The 18,098-nt window shown below is 52.1% G+C and overlaps 1 protein-coding gene across 1 annotated transcript in view; it reads left to right on the forward strand.

The window, feature by feature from the left end:
* Nucleotides 1-10,573, forward strand: part of FRMPD2 (FERM and PDZ domain containing 2) — a 101,769-nt gene extending 91,196 nt beyond the window's left edge. Inside the window, exons 27-30 of the mRNA XM_062214315.1 lie at nucleotides 130-344; nucleotides 2,869-2,967; nucleotides 4,867-5,210; nucleotides 10,525-10,573. Of these exons, the coding sequence (XP_062070299.1) occupies nucleotides 130-344; nucleotides 2,869-2,967; nucleotides 4,867-5,210; nucleotides 10,525-10,573 (707 nt within the window). The remainder of the gene's footprint in view (nucleotides 1-129; nucleotides 345-2,868; nucleotides 2,968-4,866; nucleotides 5,211-10,524) is intronic.
* Nucleotides 10,574-18,098: the final 7,525 nt, after the last annotated feature.

Below are 18,098 nucleotides of genomic sequence, written 5' to 3' on the forward strand. Positions count from 1 at the left end.
ATCCTAAATGCCTAAATGTTAGTGAATGAAATCTTTCTATGTAAAGCAGAAGTCATTTGTCTGCTTGACAATTTGCATTGAGTCATCGTGACCTGAAGGATTTATTTTTATCAACATCCCACAATGCAGGTCCCCAGTTTGAAGTCAAACTGAAAAAGAACACCAACGGTTTGGGCTTCAGCTTCGTGCAGGTGGAGAGAGAGAGCTGCAACCACTCCAGCAATGATCTCATGAGGATTAAGAGGCTCTTCCCAGGGCAGCCAGCTGAGGAGCACGGGGCCATCGCCGTGGGTGACATCATCCTGGCAGTGAACGGAAGGTCCACCGAAGGCCTTGTCTTCCAGGTGCTGGGGCCTCGAGGAATGCAGCTGGGTGTGCACGCTGACCTTGGCCAGCGTTGGACGCTGATCACACAGAGGCAGTGACGGGCAGACCATTCCCATGTTAAATTGTCCTCCTCCATGGCCTTGAATAAGCCTTGCTTGTCATTAGGCTCATTGGTGCAACTCATGAAGAGCATGTGGCTTTTGCGCAGGCTGAAGTTCTCTTGGCATACGGTCTGCAAGGCGGCGTGGGGTCGGCGGGCGAGAGGGGGCGCCCTTCTCTTCTTCTGGTCCTACGGCTAAATGTGCAATTTTGACCCGTGGTTCTACTCTGTCCTGCCTATGATCCAAGAAACTGTGTGTGTGTGTGTGTGTGTGTGTGAGAGAGAGAGAGAGAGAGAGAGAGAGAGAGAGAGAGAGAGACTCTTCTCAATGTTTACAGCTCCAACTCTCAAGGAAACATTGTATATATGAGTGAGGATCCTGGCACAAATGGAGTAATTCAAGGAGAGCTTAGTAAAGGGGTGATCAGGCTGAGGGGAAGCCCGAGAGAGTGTCACCGCGGGCTGCAGCAGCCCCCTAAGCCCAAAGCGAGTTTAGGAAGGCGCATTTACCCAGCCCTAGAAACCGAGAGAGCAGTTGCAGTTGGGTGGAGGGCGCTCCCTGATGTGACACGTGATGTTAGCCGAGGGACTCAGAAGTCCTGTGGCAGCCCCGAAGGGTGGAAGTCAGAAAGCCTCTGGTCCCTGTCCAGGCTCCTCTGGGCAGAGCCCGGCCGGAAGCCTCACACCCCAGGAGCGCTAAGCAGGATGGACAAACATGGAGGGACAGCCCCTGAGCCTCAGGGATCACGGCGAGGTGTGGACAGATGTGAAAGTCGGTGTGTGGTGCTACCCCAGGAGCCAGCAAAGGGGGGGTGCCCTGGGGGAGTCCGGGCAGCCAGGGGCACTAAGCCATGTCTGCAGCAGCAGTGGTGCTCAAGCTGAGATTTCTTTTAAAGATTATTTATTTATTTGAGAGGCAGAGTTACAGACAGAGAGGTCTTCCATCTGCTGGTTCACTCTCCAAATGGCTGTAACAGCCGGAGCTGGGCTGATCCAAAGCCAGGAGCTTCTTCCAGATCTTCCACGTGGGTGCAGGGGCCCAGGGACTTGGGCCACCTTCCACTGCTTTCCCAGGCCACAGCAGAGAGCTGGATCGGAAGTGGAGCAGCTGGGTCTTGAACTGGTGCCCATATGGGATGCTGGTGCTGCAGGTGGAGGCTTTACCTGCTACACCACAGCGCCAGCACCATGCCGAGATAGTTTTGCCTCTCGGGACAGTTGGCCAAGTCCAAAGACACTGATGGATGCTCCTGGTAACTAGAGACCAGAGATGCTGCTGAGTACCTATAAGGCACAGGACAGGTGTCCCAAAAGAGAATTATCCAGGATGGAAGGTCCACGGTGCTAAGAGGTTGAGAATTTTTTCTCTGATAGGAAGTAGGAGCTGCCAAGGCAAACTTATGCCCTGGGCATTGAAAGGGTGGCTTGGAGCTCGGGGTCCCGAGTGGTGGGAGCTTAGGATGTGGGTGCAGAGGGGAGTGTGTGTGGGTGCCAGTGAGCTGCAGCAAGAGGCAGCACAGATCAGAACAGAGTCTGTGTGCTGGCCTTGGGGCTTCCCCCAGTGCAAGGCGAGCCAGAGAGGGATGCAGCCTCGGGGGAGGCACCTGCTTACTGCTGCATTTTGGGAAGACCACCCTTTTTTTAAAAAAAAGATTTTTATTTATTTATTTGAGAGGTAGAGTTATAGACAGTGAGAGGGAGAGACAGAGAGAAAGGTCTTCCTTCTGTTGGTTCACCCCCTAAATGGCCGCTACAGCCGGCACGCTGCACTGATCCGAAGCCAGGAGCCGGGTGCTTCCTCCAGGTCTCGCATGTGGGTGCAGGGGCCCAAGAACTTGGGCCATCCTCCACTGCTTTCCCAGGCCATAGCAGAGAGCTGGATTGGAAGAAGAACAGCTGGGACTAGAACTGGCACCCATATGGGATGCCAGTGCCGCAGGAGGAGGATTAACCAATTAAGCCACGGCACCGGCCCCGCCCTTTTGCAGTATGGAAGAAAGCGGAAGGGGACACTGGAGAGGACAGGAGCAGTGAAGAGATGAGAGTTTCTCAGGCCCACGCCCAGCCTTTCAGGCTTCAGAAATTGAGGAGGTAGAACCCAGACACGGGGGAAGGTGGGGAGGGAAGGGAACAGCCATTCGTTTGAGTCCCTCTGTCCCTTGCTGAAGAGGAGGCACCAGTACTGGCGGATGCTGCCCAGGGCACAGGCCAGCATCTGTGCATTGCCTCTGTGGGGGCTGCAGGCCACTGGTCCAGGAACCTTGCACTCGGGAAAGTCAGGTCCATAGTGGTGTTTCCCAAAGCTCTCTGGAACCGAGAAACTGATCCAGGTAGAGGTGGAGGGGGTGTGGAGCCACAACTGGGAGACCATGGGGGGCTCAGAGAAGACGCTCCCCTGTGATGCCAGTCCAGACCTAACTGGGGGACTGGGTTTCTCGTAGGAGGTGCTCCACCTACTGCGAGCCGCCCCAGAGGAAGTCACACTCCTCCTGTGCCGACCCCCAACAGGTGCACTGGCTGATGTGGAGCCTGGCTGGCAGGTAAGAGGCGCACCTCTGCTGTCCCCACCTGGCTGGCAGGTAAGAGGCGCACCTCTGCTGTCCCCACCTGGCTGGCAGGTAAGAGGCGCACCTCTGCTGTCCCCACCTGGCTGGCAGGTAAGAGGTGCACCTCTGCTGTCCCTACCTGGTTCCTGGCAGGTAAGAGGCGCACCTCTGCTGTCCCTACCTGGCCGGCAGGTAAGAGGCGCACCTCTGCTGTCCCCACCTGGCTGGCAGGTAAGAGGCGCACCTCTGCTGTCCCCACCTGGTTCCTGGCAGGCACTCCTTTCCCTGTGTGGTGATCTTGAAATGCTCAAGGCTGCTTGTTGGTCAAGTTCAATGCCATCGTCTTTCACAGGAAAACAGCTGTCCCCAAACCTCAGTGAGCCTGTGACAAGCTCGGGTGGGCCTGGATCTCCACCAGTTCCTTCCTCTTCCCCGCCTCTGCCTCTCCTGATATTTCCAACAGGCATTTCCATCCTGAGGAATCACGAATTAGGCATTCATAGTCCGTGCCCAGCAAACAGCCACAGGGCTCATTTAAAACCCAGGAGTTTTACCTTGATGTTTGTATTGTTCTGGCTTTTTTCAGACACAGAACCAATGAGGTGTGTATGTTTACAGAGCCAGAGAGTGATTTTAAGGAATCGGCTCACCAATTATGGGGTTGGGGGTAGGGGACTGGTAAGTCTGAAACTCACACGACAGACCCACGAGGCAGGAGGCCTGGGGAGAGTTGGTGTAGACACTCAAGCCAGGAGAGACAGAGGGCGCATTGCCTCTTCCTCCAGGAAGTCGTTAAGGCTTTCAACACCTGCCTAAGGTCCAGCACATTCTGGAAGGCAATTTGTTTTCCTTGGAGTCTACTGAGTTTAACGTTAACTACACCTAAAAAATACCTTTCCGGCAGCATCTAGGCTGCTGCTTGTCCAAATATATGAGTGTCGTGGCCTAGCCAAGGTGGCACATAAAGCTGTGGGGTCCCCAGGTGGCAGATCTTGTGGCAGAGTCAAGGTTTGTGGGGCCAGGCCTCGGGGGACTGCCTGTGGGGGGGGGGGGCAAAAGAGAGCCCTCCCTTTCACCAAGCCTCTTTTGCGCTCCAAAATGGGGAGGGGCTACATAGTCTGATTGACAGGTGGGTTGACAGGATTACATCAGGGGCAGGGGAGGTATGGCCTCCAGCTCATGGACTATCTCCCTTGAGTTTTTGAAAGACGGAGATATGGGGGAGGGGTTCCATCTGTTGATTCACTCCCCAGAAGGCTGCAAGCCAGGAACCAGGAGCTTCTTCCAGGTCTCCCACGTGAGTGCCGGGGCCCAAGCATTTGGGCCATCTTCTGTTGCTTTTCCAGGCTCATTAGCAGGGAGCTGGATCAGAAGTGGAGCAGCTGGGACTCGAACTGGCGCCCATATGGGATGCTGGGTCTCAGGCAGAGGCTTAACATTTATACCACAGCGCCGGTCCCAGCTTTTTACTCTTTTTAAAAAAAGCATCTTTAGGGGCCGGCACTGCGGTATAGTGGGAAAAGCCGCTGCCTGCAGTGCTGGCATCCCATATGGGCGCCAGTTCAAGTCCTGGCTGCTCCTTTTCTGATCCAGCTTTCCGCTATGGTCTGGGGAAGCAGTGGAAGATGGCCCAAGTCCTTGGGCCCCTGTACCCGCATGGGAGACTCAGAGGAAGCTCCTGGCTCCTGGCTTCAGGTCGGTGCAGCTCTGGCCACTGTGGCCAACTGGAGAGTGAACCAGCAGATGGAAGACCTCTCTCTCTCTCTGTCTCTCCTTCTCTCTCTGTGTAACTCTGACTTTCAAGTAAAATAAATAAATCTTTAAAAAAACCATCTTTAGAGTTTGCTCCATGTGTGCCATGGGGGCAATAATCACTTGGACTTCTTTTCACAGACACCTGTACCCTCGGCAGACGAAGAATTCACCAGGGCAGCATGTACTGACTCAGAGCAGAGCCCCAGTCTGGATCGGGACGAGCGCTGGCGGGACAGCACCTCCCCAGACACGGGGGAATGCCTGCGTCTCACGGCAGAGCCGTTCCAAAAGGCTCTCAGAGAGGTGCAAGGGGGCCAAGGCAGAGAGAGGCCCTGGGCCAGCTCCTTGACACATGCCCCGGAGTCCCAACCTCACTTATGCAGACTTCGCCGAGACAAGGAGGCACCACCAATGCCTACCGCATTGGAAAGGGACATGAGGCAGCACTGCTATTCTGTTTGTGACCTCCGGAGACTTGGGAGGTAAGAATCCCGTGGTTTGCAGACTGTTTGGTAAATTACATGCATGGCATTGCCAGACAATTCCAATCAAGCAATCAGTAACTGTGCTCAGATACTCCTAGTACCCAGCACTGCTCTAGGCTTTAGGAAGGTGGCAGACACAAGAGAAGTACAAAGTTTAGAGCCACCGCTTGTGAGATTTGGGGGAGGAAACCCAACTGAGACTACAATTATCCCCAATATGTCCTGGAAGCTACAGATGTTCTGGGATTTTTCCCAGAACACAAACTTTTGCATCCCTCATGGCCTGTTTTTTTTTTTTTTTTTTAAGATTTATTTATTTATTTATTTGAAAGGCAGAGTTACAAAGAGAGAGGGAGACCCCCCCCACACACACACACACAGAGAGCGCACTATCTTCTATCCATTGGTTCACTCCCCAAACAGCTGCAATGGCCAGGGCTTGGCCAAACCAAAGCCAGGAATCTGGAACTCCATCCAGGTCTCCTACGTGGGTGGCAGGGGATCAGTTACCTGGGCCATTATCTGCTGCCTTCCCAGGTGCACTAGCAGGGAGCTGGATTGGAGGTAGAGCAGCCAGGGTTCAAACCAGCCCCCATATGAGGTGCCAGCATTGTAGACAGTGGCTTAACCCATTGCACCACAATGTTGGCCTCAAAACTGCAGCTTTCACATCCAAGGATTCAACCAACTGTGCATGGACAATCTCCCCCCAAACCCTAAAACAAACTGCACCTGTCCTGAGCATGTAGACTTTTCTAGCTTGCTATTATTTCCTAAAGATTGCACCATAACGGCGATTTACATAGCATTTACATTGCATTGGGTATTATAGGTCATCTAGAGATGATTCAAAGCAGACAGGAGGGTGTGCCTAGGTACTAGGCAAATACCGCACCATTTAATAATGTAAGACTTGAGCAGCTGCAGATTTTGGTATCTGAAAGGGGTCCTGGAGCTGATGCCCAATGGATACGTAGGGGCCACTCTAAGAAAGAGTGCACCAGCACCCTTAGGCCCAGGGAGAGCAGAGACAGACAGAAGAGAGGGATGAGTTCCCCCAAAGCAGGCAGACACAACGTTTTAAAGAGCCCTGTGCTAACCTTGCAAAACCGAAGCCATCTGCAGGCAGAGTAGGATAGGTGAGCACCTTTGTCACCGATGTTCATTGTCATCGTCCGAAACAGATGAACGCAGATATACTGCTGGCTCCTTATGATTGCACTCTAGGCACTAGTCCTCACACGTACTTGATAAAATGATAAAGGACATGGCCTGCAGAGATCCACGTGAGGACGAGCATAGAAAACTACTTCCCTGTGATAACAGGGCTGTGTGTTGCCGCTCGGGAGTGTGGGGTGATGAACAGGGACCCCGCGAGCTGGGTTGTGAAAGGGCTCTAGGCTTAGGTATCAGCTGGGAATTTTACTTGCGATGATAGTCAATAGTTATTAAAATTGTATACATGCAGTTATTAACACAGGCACTCACGGAGCATCAGCTTGTCCAGTGTCCGGTGATCAGCTCTCACCTCCTCCTCCATGCTGGAATCTGCTTTGTAGCATCCTTGAAGAAGGGGTCCCAGCTTTTACTCAACCATGGAAACCCATTTTACTGTCACGTAGTTGTTGATCAGAGAGTATTTCCTCGTATTAAGAGGCAGTCGATCTCTCTGAATCTTCCCTTTGTAAGTCCTGACACTCATTTGGAAGAAACATCACATTACTGTTTTTTTCCCCTGAATCAAATGGCCTTTGGCTGAGTGTCCCTTCCTTGCAAGGGTATACCAGATGTCCACAATCTATCACCGTGGAGGGGCTTGCTCTCTCGACTCACACAAGACTCCAGGGGGCTCTTCCAGGACATCGCAACAGAACTTCTGATCTTCAGTCTGTTGTCGCTGCCACATGCTCACGGCCATGTGGTCCAGGCAGCCTGAGTGTTCCCAGCACTGCTCCCTCTGTGGGCAACACCTCTCCCTTCCTCTTGCCTCCTTATGATGCGGGCATTCTGCTCCCTCTCATTTCCTGGCTCCATTTCTCCCTTATTTTCTCTCTCTTCCACTGGAGGAAAGGACTCAAAACCATTTCAGTTCTCTTACAGCAAGGGGATATTAGGTTTGCATTTCACACACACATAGTTAGTGATCGCCCCCTACAGGAAGAAACATGTAGTGCATGCCCAGTGAAACGGAGACCCTAGCTCTGGGAGCTCCAGGTAGCCTCAGGAGTGGGATTCCAGAGCGGAGCTGTGACTCTCTGTGGACCCCTTCGAAGTGTCTGAATTAGCCGTCTCAGCCCAACTGTCTCTTTGCTTTTGGCATCTGTCAGTCAAACTCCATTTCTGCAATTTAGAACAAAAAGAGCATGGTGACTTCCCAGTGTTTGGAGATGGACTTCTCGCAAGGGCACACGAGGACCAGGGCAGTTTCAGAGGGTAGGTCTGAGAGCAGACACCCAGGGCGGAGCACTGTCACCGCTCCTGACACACGCAGGAACTCGGCACACATCTCTTTTCTTTCCCTTTCCTAAGCTGTTTCCGCTTAAAGCACAGGTCCCATTGGTTGACATTCCCAGCAAATTGCTAGAATTTGCCATCTGCCGGGTGGCTACTTCCTACTGCTGATGGCTGCCAGCGCCCCAGCAAATATTCGTGGAGAAGATTGTGTTTCACGTTGCCTTCTTTGCTTTTCTGCACGCCACACCCAGAGACTTGGCTGCACCGTGTAGATCTGTGTAAGGCACGTTGTCATAAAGCAGAGCACTGCATTTTAAAAAATATTTATTTATTTATTTATTTGAGAGGTAGAGTTATAGAGAGTGAGAGGGAGAGACAGAGAGAAAGGTCTTCCATCTGCTGGTTCACTCCTCAAATGGCTGCAATGGCCAGAGCTGTGTTTATCCAAAGCCAGGAGCCAGGAGCTTCTTCTGGATCTCCCACGTAGGTGCAGGGGCCCAAGGACTTGGGCCATCTTCTCTTGCTTTCCCAGGCCATAGCAGAGAGCTGGATCAGAAGTGGAGCAGCTGGGACTAGAACCGGCACTCATATGGGATGCCGGCACTGCAGGCTGAGGATTAACCTACTGTGCCACAGCACTGGCCCCAGCCCTGCATTTTCATGGGTGTGCCTTCCAGAGGGAAGACTTGGCTGAAGTGGCATCTTATGCATGGTTAGTTTCTGAAGTGAGGGCATAGGGAGAAATCCACATCAAGCCACACTACCCTTGGACAGCACTCTGGGAGCTGGGGTGCTAGTTTCTCCCCAGTGTTGGAAGCAGTTCACTTTTCCTTTGAAACAATCTCCTATGAATTCTGGAGGCTTGCGTTATGGGCCAGGCTGTGTGCAAAGTGTTTAGAGTCTGGTCTCAGGACAGGAGACCGACTGAAGACATGGAGGATTTGGTTCTCTAAATAAGTGCATTTCACTTGGTCCCTGCAGAATGAGTAAAAGTATTTCTCTGTCTCTGTCTCTTTCTCTACACACGTAAGCACGTGAGAGAGGTCTTCAGAAAGTTCACGGCAGGTGCATCTGGTGAAAAAAACTCCCTGGATTTCAAACATTTTTGCACCAGAATAAACAGCGTGTAATTCGATTTCCTGCAGACCTTTGAACTTCCCGTTGGTGTGTATCTGTCACCTTGGCCTAGCACTTGTAGTTGAACTCATGCAAGTGAAATGCTTGTCTGTTCAGCAGGTGATGACGTACGTCTCCATGTCCATTTCAGAATGCAACATGAAGCCGGCGCCGCGGCTCACTACGCTAATCTTCCGCCTGCGGCGCCGGCACCCTGGGTTCTAGTCCCGGTTAGGGTGCCGGATTCTGTCCTGGTTGCTCCTCTTCCAGTCCAGCTCTCTACTGTGGCCCGGGAAGGCAGTGGAGGATGGCCCAAGTGCTTGGGCCCTGCACATGCATAGGAGACCAGGGGGAAGCACCTGGCTCCTGGCTTCAGATCGGTGCAGTGCACTGGCCATAGTGGCCATTTGGGGGTTGAATCAATGGAAGACCTTTCTCTCTGTCTCTGTCTCTCTCTCACTGTCTAACTCTGCCTGTCCAAAAAAAAAAAAAAAAAAAAAAGAATGCAAAATGAAGCAGTAGTCCTTGAAATGACTCCGAAGTTACTGATACCATTTGGGGAGGGCGCTGTTCCTGGAATAGTAAAAGATAATTAGCAGGGAAAGGTGTAACTCAACTGCAGCTGTCAGATCAGGTGTGACACCAGTGTCGTGTCGAGGTATAAGGCTGACAAGTGAGCAGAGCTGGATGGGGGGGGAAGATTTGCAAGCTGATGAAGGATTAAAATGCAGAGTAGACAGGGCACAAAAAAAAAAAAAAAAAAAAAAACCTCAGAAAACCCAACCAGTTGAGTTAAGAAATGGGCAAAGGGTCTGAATCGACACTTCTTAAAAGAAGAAATACAAATGACCAACAGATATGTACATAGAATGATTATTAATAAAAAAGAATTACTATTGATAAAATAAAAAATAAAAATGCTGGTGAGGATGTAGAAAAAAGGGACCCCTTGCACTCTGTTGGTGGGACTTAAATTAGTATAACCACTAGGGAAAACAGAATGGAGATTTCATAAAATACTGAGAGAGAAGTGCCCTTTGACCCAGCAATGCCACTATATAGAGTAAATGTCCAAAAGTCAGAAACAAACCAAACAGGCACCTGTACCACTGTCTTCATGGTAGCACAATCTGCAATAGCCAAGACACGGAATCAAGATGCCTGTTATCAGATGAATGGATAAGGAAAATGGGACACACACACATCCGCATGGAATTTTTAGGGCCAAAGTAAACTTATCTTTTAATTCCGTCTCCTAGGGACTTGACGCAGTGACCTCATACTGGTGTCTAGCTCAGGTTTATCATTTGAGCTTCAAATCCAGCAGTCCGTCAGAGTTCTCTGCCTTGATGTGTTGGAGGCACTGCAAATCCAACCTGCCAGACACCCTATCTGCCTGGGGAACAGGCAGATGGCCCATTCTTTGAGATAACGCGCGTGGACGTCCCCTCTCTGTAACACGAGATATACTCAGACAGGTCCCCGGTAGCTTTCAGGAGCGGGAATACTGTCTCATTGGCAGAAAGCTCAGGGTGGGATAGAGAGTCCCGGCTCTACCAGGGATGAGGACAGACCTCTGGAGGCCTGGGGGTTTGTGATGTGAAGAGGAAGGGGCATTGCAGGACAGGGGACACGAGGGCAGGAGCGCCCAACGAAGGCTGTCCCTTGGTTGGAGCGCAGGACAGGAGACCGAGGAACTGTGTGGTTGCTAAAAAGCTAAATCTTCGTGCTTTTCTCTTAGATTTTCCTTTTCATCCTCTCTAACCAGACTTGCCAGCGGTCTTTTCTGAGCACCCTCTCTGCATGTTTGCAGCGCCGTGCACGGACTGCTCTTTCTAACCAGAGGCCTACGCGGGGATCTGGGGGCGGCCCCGGGGAAGGCCGACTCTCTCACCTTTGCATCTGCAGCTGCCTGGCCAGATAGCAAGCTTCGCCGCGCCTCTGTGTCCTGTGTCCCTCCGGTGACGTGGGGAGTCCAGCTGGTGGCCTCTCGAAACTCGAACACGTTCAGCGCGTTTCTGGGGAAGGGCCCGGCATTTATGCGAAGGGCTTTGAAAGCTGAGCTGCGCCCAGCCCCCTCCTCAGGCTTTCTCATTCCTCTACTGAACCAGTAGTCATCGCAGCTGTAATAACAGCATCTCAGCCTCTGTGCCAGGAGCCATGGGAGGGCGGCATTGCAAGTGTTCGGTTGAAGCATCCCAGACATCCCCCATGTTTTTTTGGCCTTCCTGTGTTTCAAACAAAAAAACGCTGAGGTTCCAGAGAAATCAATAAACTCATCCAGGGTCGGATGGGCTCTGCGAGGAGTGCGTCTGAGGGCTGGGTTGCAGCTCTGTCTGCCATGCTGTGCCCCCACCCCGTCCTGGTCTCCTCGCCTTGGCAAGGTGCTCCCCCATCAACTCCCATAATGCCCTGGGCTGCCAGCACCGTTGCACTTACACCTCTGGACAGTGGCATTTGTTTCCTGCTGTTTCTTCTTTTTACACTGGGGGTCGGGGCCGGCGCCGTGGCTCACTTGGCTAATCCTCCATCTGTGGTGCCGGCATCCCCTATGGGCTCTGGGTTCTAGTCCCGGTTGCTCCTCTTCCAGTCCAGCTCTCTACTGTGGCCCGGGAAGGCAGTGGAGGATGGCCCAAGTGCTTGGGCCCTGCACCCCATGGGAGACCAGGAGAAGCACCTGGCTCCTGGCTTCGGATTGGCGCAGGGCACCAACTGTAGCAGCCATTTGGGGGGTGAACAAACAGAAGGAAGACCTTTCTCTCTGTCTCTCTCTCTGTCTATAACTCTATCTGTCAAAAAAAATAAATAAACTGGGGGCTCCCTCCAGGGTGGGGGCCATGCCTTATTCACTGTCTGCTTGCTGGTGCTCAGAGCTGTCTCGGACAGGAGCTGTCTGAACTCTGGCTGGGCCTCACAGGATGCATCGTTGTGAACATTCTGGAAGGCAGGGAGAAGAGGGCAAGGGATCTCTGATCAAGGCTGGGAGGCACAGGGGTTTCTGTTTTCCAGTAATGAATCGGACAAGGACGATGAGGAAGGGAACCCGTGCCCTCCGTCTGAAGCCCCTTCTCCCGCCTGGGAGGATGAGGACTACCTGACCGTCGACCCTGCGTCCGAAGGCCAGCTCCCCTGCAGAGACTGTCTGGAGGCAGACGCGGGCACCATCCCCTTGCCTCAATTCTGTTCCTGGGCCTCCCTCCCAGAGCCTTGGCCTCCAGAAAGCTGTCATGGGAGTGAGGGCGAGTGGGAAGACATAGAGGAGCCTGCGGATACGGATGGCGATGGCGATGGCGATGGCGATGGCGATGGTGACGGCTTCCGGTGGGTATCACCCAGCCTGGGGGAGGCGAGATGGGGCTGAGCTCTCCTGTGGGCACAGTGTTTGCACTTTGGCTGGGGAGATGGGCCATGAGCATCCCCGAGTTCCCCTGGCATCCCTGCTGGGGGCCACCCTGGTAGCTATTGTCACCGTCTACCCACTGTGGTGCATGTTCCGTGATGATAACAGGACAGGTCCAAGACTGCCATCGCCCCGTTTTACACACGACACACTTGGGGCTTGCTGAGGTCAGAGTCAGAATTCACAGCCAGGCCTGGCGTCACGGCGCAGTAGGTTAAGTTGCACCTGTGGCAATGGTGTCCCATATGAGCACTGGTTTTCCAATCCTGGCTGCTCCACTTCTGCTCCAGCTCCCTGCTAATGCACCTGGGAAGGCAGCAGAAGACGCCTCAAGTGCTTGGACTCCTGCCATCCATATAGGAGACCCGGATGGAGTTCTAGGCTCCTGGCTTTGGTCTGGCCCAGCCCTGGCTGTTGTGGCCATTTGAGGGAGTGAACCAGTGGATGGAAACTCACTCTCTTTCTTTCCCTCTGTCTCTCCCCCTCTCTCTGTGTTACTCTGCCTTTCAAATAAATAAATAATAAATAAATACATCTTTAAAAAATGAAAAGACTTCGCAGCCCAGTCTCAGCCATGGCCCACAGTTGAGGGCACTTGTGGGCTGCCTCCAGCACAGGGTGCCTGCACCATCTCTCCTTGGGCCTCTCTGTCTTAGGGGGTGGGTGGGGTGGGCGGGGCTGCTGCCCATCACTGGCCAATTCCTGTGTTCTGTCTGGCCTAGGGCTAGGTGCATTTGAGACAGGCCTTGGTGTCATGGAATGGGCCCTCTTGTTGGGCCACTGTCGCTGGGGACAGACCAGAGACTGTTCATGCAAAGGGACTGGGCCACCAGGCGGGGGTCAGAGCGTCTGAGGAAGACATGGCAGGGGCAAGCGCCACGGAGCTGTTAGACTGCAGGGGTGGGGGACGTGAGACGGCCCACACGGCAGTAAAGTCCCTATAATGTGCGGACTTCCAGGGGCAGGGTGCACGCAGAATGTTCCAGAAGCTTTGACAGCAGCACCTCCTCAAGGCACCCTGAAAGTTAGTGAGGCAGACATTGGTTTGTGAAGATTCGGGGCTCAGTGCGGCGTGCTCCTGCACTCCACTGCCTCCTGTCCCAGCTACGTCTTCCTGGCTCTATGGGAGGCAGCTCAGTCACCACAAATGATTGAACTGGATCCTCTGGCACACTGGCAGGCAAGCTCACAAGGAGAGTGAGTATTTGAGATTCTGCCAGTGAGATAAGAGGCTGGTGCTTATTGGGACTGAGAAGCCACAAGTTAATAGAGTGGAAGATTCCAGAAGCTTTGAAGACCATGCACGGCCATTTACGGGCACACTGGACTCTGACAAGGCTGAACACGTCCACGATGGATTCACAGAAGTGTGGAAGAAAGCAGGGGGCGGCTTCGCTGGGGAGGGCAGAGTTCCTGGAGGCGGCTCTTCTGGACTGGAGAGCTTCAAGCAGAAGGCTGGGCCACCGGGAAGCCACAAAGAGCCACACGTATCCCAGTGAGGTCTGCAGCCAGACTCTACGCAGGCAGCCATGGTCACGAGTGCTGATGGCAGGGCAGAGAGGTTGGAGGGCTCTGGTTCATGGCCTGGCTCTGCCCCAGCCTGGCTGGATGACCTACAGCAAATGACTTGCCAATCATCCACAACTCAGCTGCTGGTTAAACGGAGATCACCAAACTCACCTCATGCTCTTCTCGTCAGGGCCAGGTGCCAACGCACTCGCGAAGGATTAGCTATTTTTGTCATTAGTCGTAAGGGAAGTTGAGGTGAATCACCAACTGAGTGTGTTCAGGCCTGCTGAGTTTTTTTTCCCCCCAACAGACAAAAGAACCAGACAGTTGGGCTTGTGCCCCAACACGCTGTGTGGGACAGGCTGGGGAGAAGTCCTCATGTATGGTGAGGGGTCTGGATGGGGCTACAGTTAGCTCAAGCCTGCCATGGCCCCTTGGCCTGCACTTTGGGACAGCAGGTCTCACCCTCCACGCACCTGCTGCTGGCAGCGAGTGGCATGCAGGCATCGAGTGCTCAAGGTGAGAGTTCCTAGCCTGGGCCCCCCCGAGCAGCTCACAGACATGTTTCATGGCACCGTGGAGTCTCACATCTAGAACATTAGCCGTGTGCTGCTTCAGGAAAAAAATCAGCTCTTCATATTCCTTAACTTCTCCGAGGGGTCCGTAATGCCCCAGAGCTTAGGGGCCTCTGCCATCCCTGCCAGTGGCATGTGGGGACCTTGGAGCAGCGCATCCTCTAAACTGACATCATGAATTCTGCTGCTCGCCCCTCTCAGACTCTGGGGCAGTAATAGGATAAAGGCTGTCTCTTCCGGCGATCTAATGTAATCCTCAGGTCACGCTGCAATGGGCTGCTCGCTCCTCTGTTACAAACAGGCTTAGCAAGCTGATTTCCTTCGCCCAAGATCAAACAGTGAGCAGAGGTGGCAGGTGGCTTCACACTACAGCTGTCTCATTCCACTTTGGGCGCCTTTCCCCATTGCCCCGAGAAAGTGTCTCTGCACGTGGGTTTATATAACAAGCCCACCCCTCCGTCAAGTGGCAGGAGTACTACTTTTTCCTCTAGAGCACTTCCACAATTTCTCTTTTATGAGATTGAAAACAACTCCCATGGTGCAGTGGGACCAAGGAGGGGGTGGACCTGTTCTGTTTGGGGAAGGCCGCTGGTCCAGGGGTGAGGCGCTCACCCAGAGCTGCTTACTGTTCCAGGTGAGCACAGAGGCAGAATCTGTGGTTTCTTCAAGAACACCCTGGTGATCCTGCAGGTGACCTTGGTCCAGAGGACATAGCTGCCGGCTGTGCCACTGCGGATCCCTGAGAAGATGACCTGGACTGGAGACCCTGGCCTGCTTTGTCAGGGCCTAACTGCAAAAACATCGCACCTGCCATTTGGAGACTCATTTTGCATAGTGGCTGTGATCTTTTTGTGGGTTATACGATGTACATTAAGCAAAGCATTGGGTGTTGTGTGTGTGTGTGTGTGTGTGTGGAGGGGGTGGGCGTGCAAGTTGGCTTCCCCACCTGAAAGGAGTTAGAGAAGCAACCAAGGCCTTGCACTGACACACACTTTCCAGTGTGGATGCAATGTGCCAGTCCACTCTGCTCAGTCCCTCGTTGGACAGAGGAGTTTCTGTGGTTATCAAAGTGCCCCCAGTTCCCTGGATAGAATCTACCAAAGGTCTTGGCCAATTTCCACTGCTTTCTCAGGCTATTAGCAGGGAGCTGGGTTGGAAGAGGAGCCCCTGGGACATGAACAAGCACCCGTATGGGATGCAGGTGGAGGCTTAACCTGCTATGCCACAGCACACTGCCTTTATAACCAACCCTCTCTTGAGAACATAACCTAAGGACGTCCCCCTGGACCCATCTCCTAGATACCATAATCGGATGAAATTTCCTTCATTTTAGTACTATGAACATGACTTTGCCAAATCATGTTTAAAAATTATAGGAGAAGACAAGTTACACCCTGGAGAAAAGTCACTGCAAGCCACAGACCCAACAAAGGACTTGTATCTAGAATATATAAAGAATTAAAAGCATTCAATAGTAAAATGTAAATCAAATTCAAAAATAAGCAAGACATGAATGGAACTTTGCCAAAGATGATATAGGGATGTAAATAAGTGCATGAAAAGATACGCAACCCTATGAGCCTTTGGGAAAATGCAAAATAAAACCACAATAAGACATCCCTACTCAGCCGTCAGACTGGTAAAATTCATGACAACACCAAATGCTTGTGGAGATACAGAGAAAATGGTTGACAGTGCATCCAATGGGGAAAACATAATATACAACTAAACACACCATTGCCATAAGACCTAGAAACTGCACCTTGAACATTAATCCTAGAGAAATTAAAAGTTGTATTTACACAAGCCCCTGCATACAAATATTCACAGCAACTTGATTTGTAGTAACTCCAAACTGCAAACAACTCAGCCGTCCTTCTGCCATGCGACTGGTTAAGCAAAATGTGGAAGGCTGTGTGGCAGGGAGTGAACTGTTGGTACCCCCGTGCTTGGGTGGAACTCTGGGGAGTTAGGCCAGTCCCCAAAGGCAGTACAAGTATGAGTCCGTTTAAATTGACAAAATGGTGGAAATGGAGAACAGATCGGTGATCAGTAGAAGTCAGGGGGGTGGGGAGGAAAGGTGGGGCAGGAGGGAAGTGGATGTGGTTGTGAAAGAGGGCTCCTGTGGTGACGGGGTGGTTGCATGTTCACTGTGGCAGTGGATATGTGAACCCACCCACGTGATAACATTGGATAGAATTTACACACACATGCACTAAGACAATCTGGACAAGATGGATGGATTGTGTCAATGCAATAAAGTAGCTGTGAGATTGATGTTACTGTTGGGACAAACTGGGTAAGGGTACAGGTGCTCATCTGTATCATTTCTTCTAACTGCAAAGGAGTACTCAACCATTTAACAATTTAAACCATGCAATTGGAAAAGAGGGAGCTTCTCAAGGCTGCTTTCTCCAGGCCATGGCTGCTCCACACATTGCTGGGATGATTGTTACAGAAAACTACCAAAGGAGAGTACTGACTTTGATTCTCCAATAGCCCAGTTATATAGCCAGCACCATCCCTGTGACACTGGTAGTATTGCCCATTAATTGTAATAGTCTAAAGCCAATTCCATTCCTCAGCTACATATAACTCTACTGCACAGTAAGAACTCAACAGTCAAATAATTTAGAAGGAAAAGAAACAGGGAAGAGCTTTGGAGCAGCCGTGTCTGTCTCTGCTCCATTTCAGCTTGGCACACATTCACTGAGCACTTACTGTCCAGCTACAAGCAGGACCCCAGGGATAGAGATGGCCATGGCTGGGGACTGCCCTGTGGGAGCTTCCTTCCGGCAAAGGAGGTAAAACCAAAACATAGGAACCAGCATTATAAGCAGTGGGGTTGATGCTGGAATGATGGCCTAGAGATCAATGTCGTGCAGGAAGAAGGGGTTATTTTTTGACAAAAGGGAATATCAATCCTGTTGGGGGAAAGTCTTGGTTGGGGCAGCCAGGCATTCCTCTGAGAGGAGAGGTTGTTACAGGACTCAACATGCTGGCCATAGGAGGAGGTGACCGGGACACAGCAAGCAGACTGAGGGGCACATGGGGCTAGGATAAGGAGAGGGGCCAAGGGACGAGGAGGATGAGGGGTGTACAGAGTGTGAATGAAGAGGCTTGGTGGGGCTGGCATTATGGCATGGCAGTGCCAGCATCCCATATGGACAGTGGTTCGAGACCCGGCTGCTCCACTTCCAATCCAGCTCTCTGCTATGGCCTGGGATAGCAGTGGAAGATGGCCCAAGTCCTTGGGCCCCTGCACCCATGTGGGAGACCCAGAGAAAGCTCCTGGCTTCAGATCTGTGTAGCTCTGGCCATTGCCGCCATCTAGGGAGTGAACCAGCAGATGGAAGACCTCTCTCTCTCTCTGCCCCTGCCTCTCTGTAGCTCTGACTTTCAAATAAATAAATAAATCTTTAAAAAAAGAGGCTTGGCATTTTGGCATGTAGTTGTTAAAATCAGAACTCAGCCCCAGAAAGATTAGGCTGGCTTGTAGGGTGGAGAGAGGATTAGTGTGGGAGACACAAGAACTTGGGACCACTTTGGAAACCACCGATGATCCAAGAGAAGAAGGAATGGTGGGCTCATTTACTGAGTAGGGGGCTGTTAAGGAAAATCCTGCCTGGTGACCGGTTTTGTCTTCCATCTTGAATTTGAGATCTTTTGGGACATGGGGTGTCCCAGATGGATTTTTTTAGGATCATGTGAATTCCATTGCAATGTGGGAACACGATGCTCTCTACAAGAGCTTCTGTATCAGGCACCATAAAGACAGTTGCGCCATGACACCACGATATACAAAGAGAGAAGAAGAGTTCAGAGGTCAGT

The sequence above is a fragment of the Lepus europaeus genome, chromosome 17 (assembly GCF_033115175.1).
Source record: "Lepus europaeus isolate LE1 chromosome 17, mLepTim1.pri, whole genome shotgun sequence".
Classification (NCBI taxonomy): Eukaryota; Metazoa; Chordata; class Mammalia; order Lagomorpha; family Leporidae; genus Lepus; species Lepus europaeus.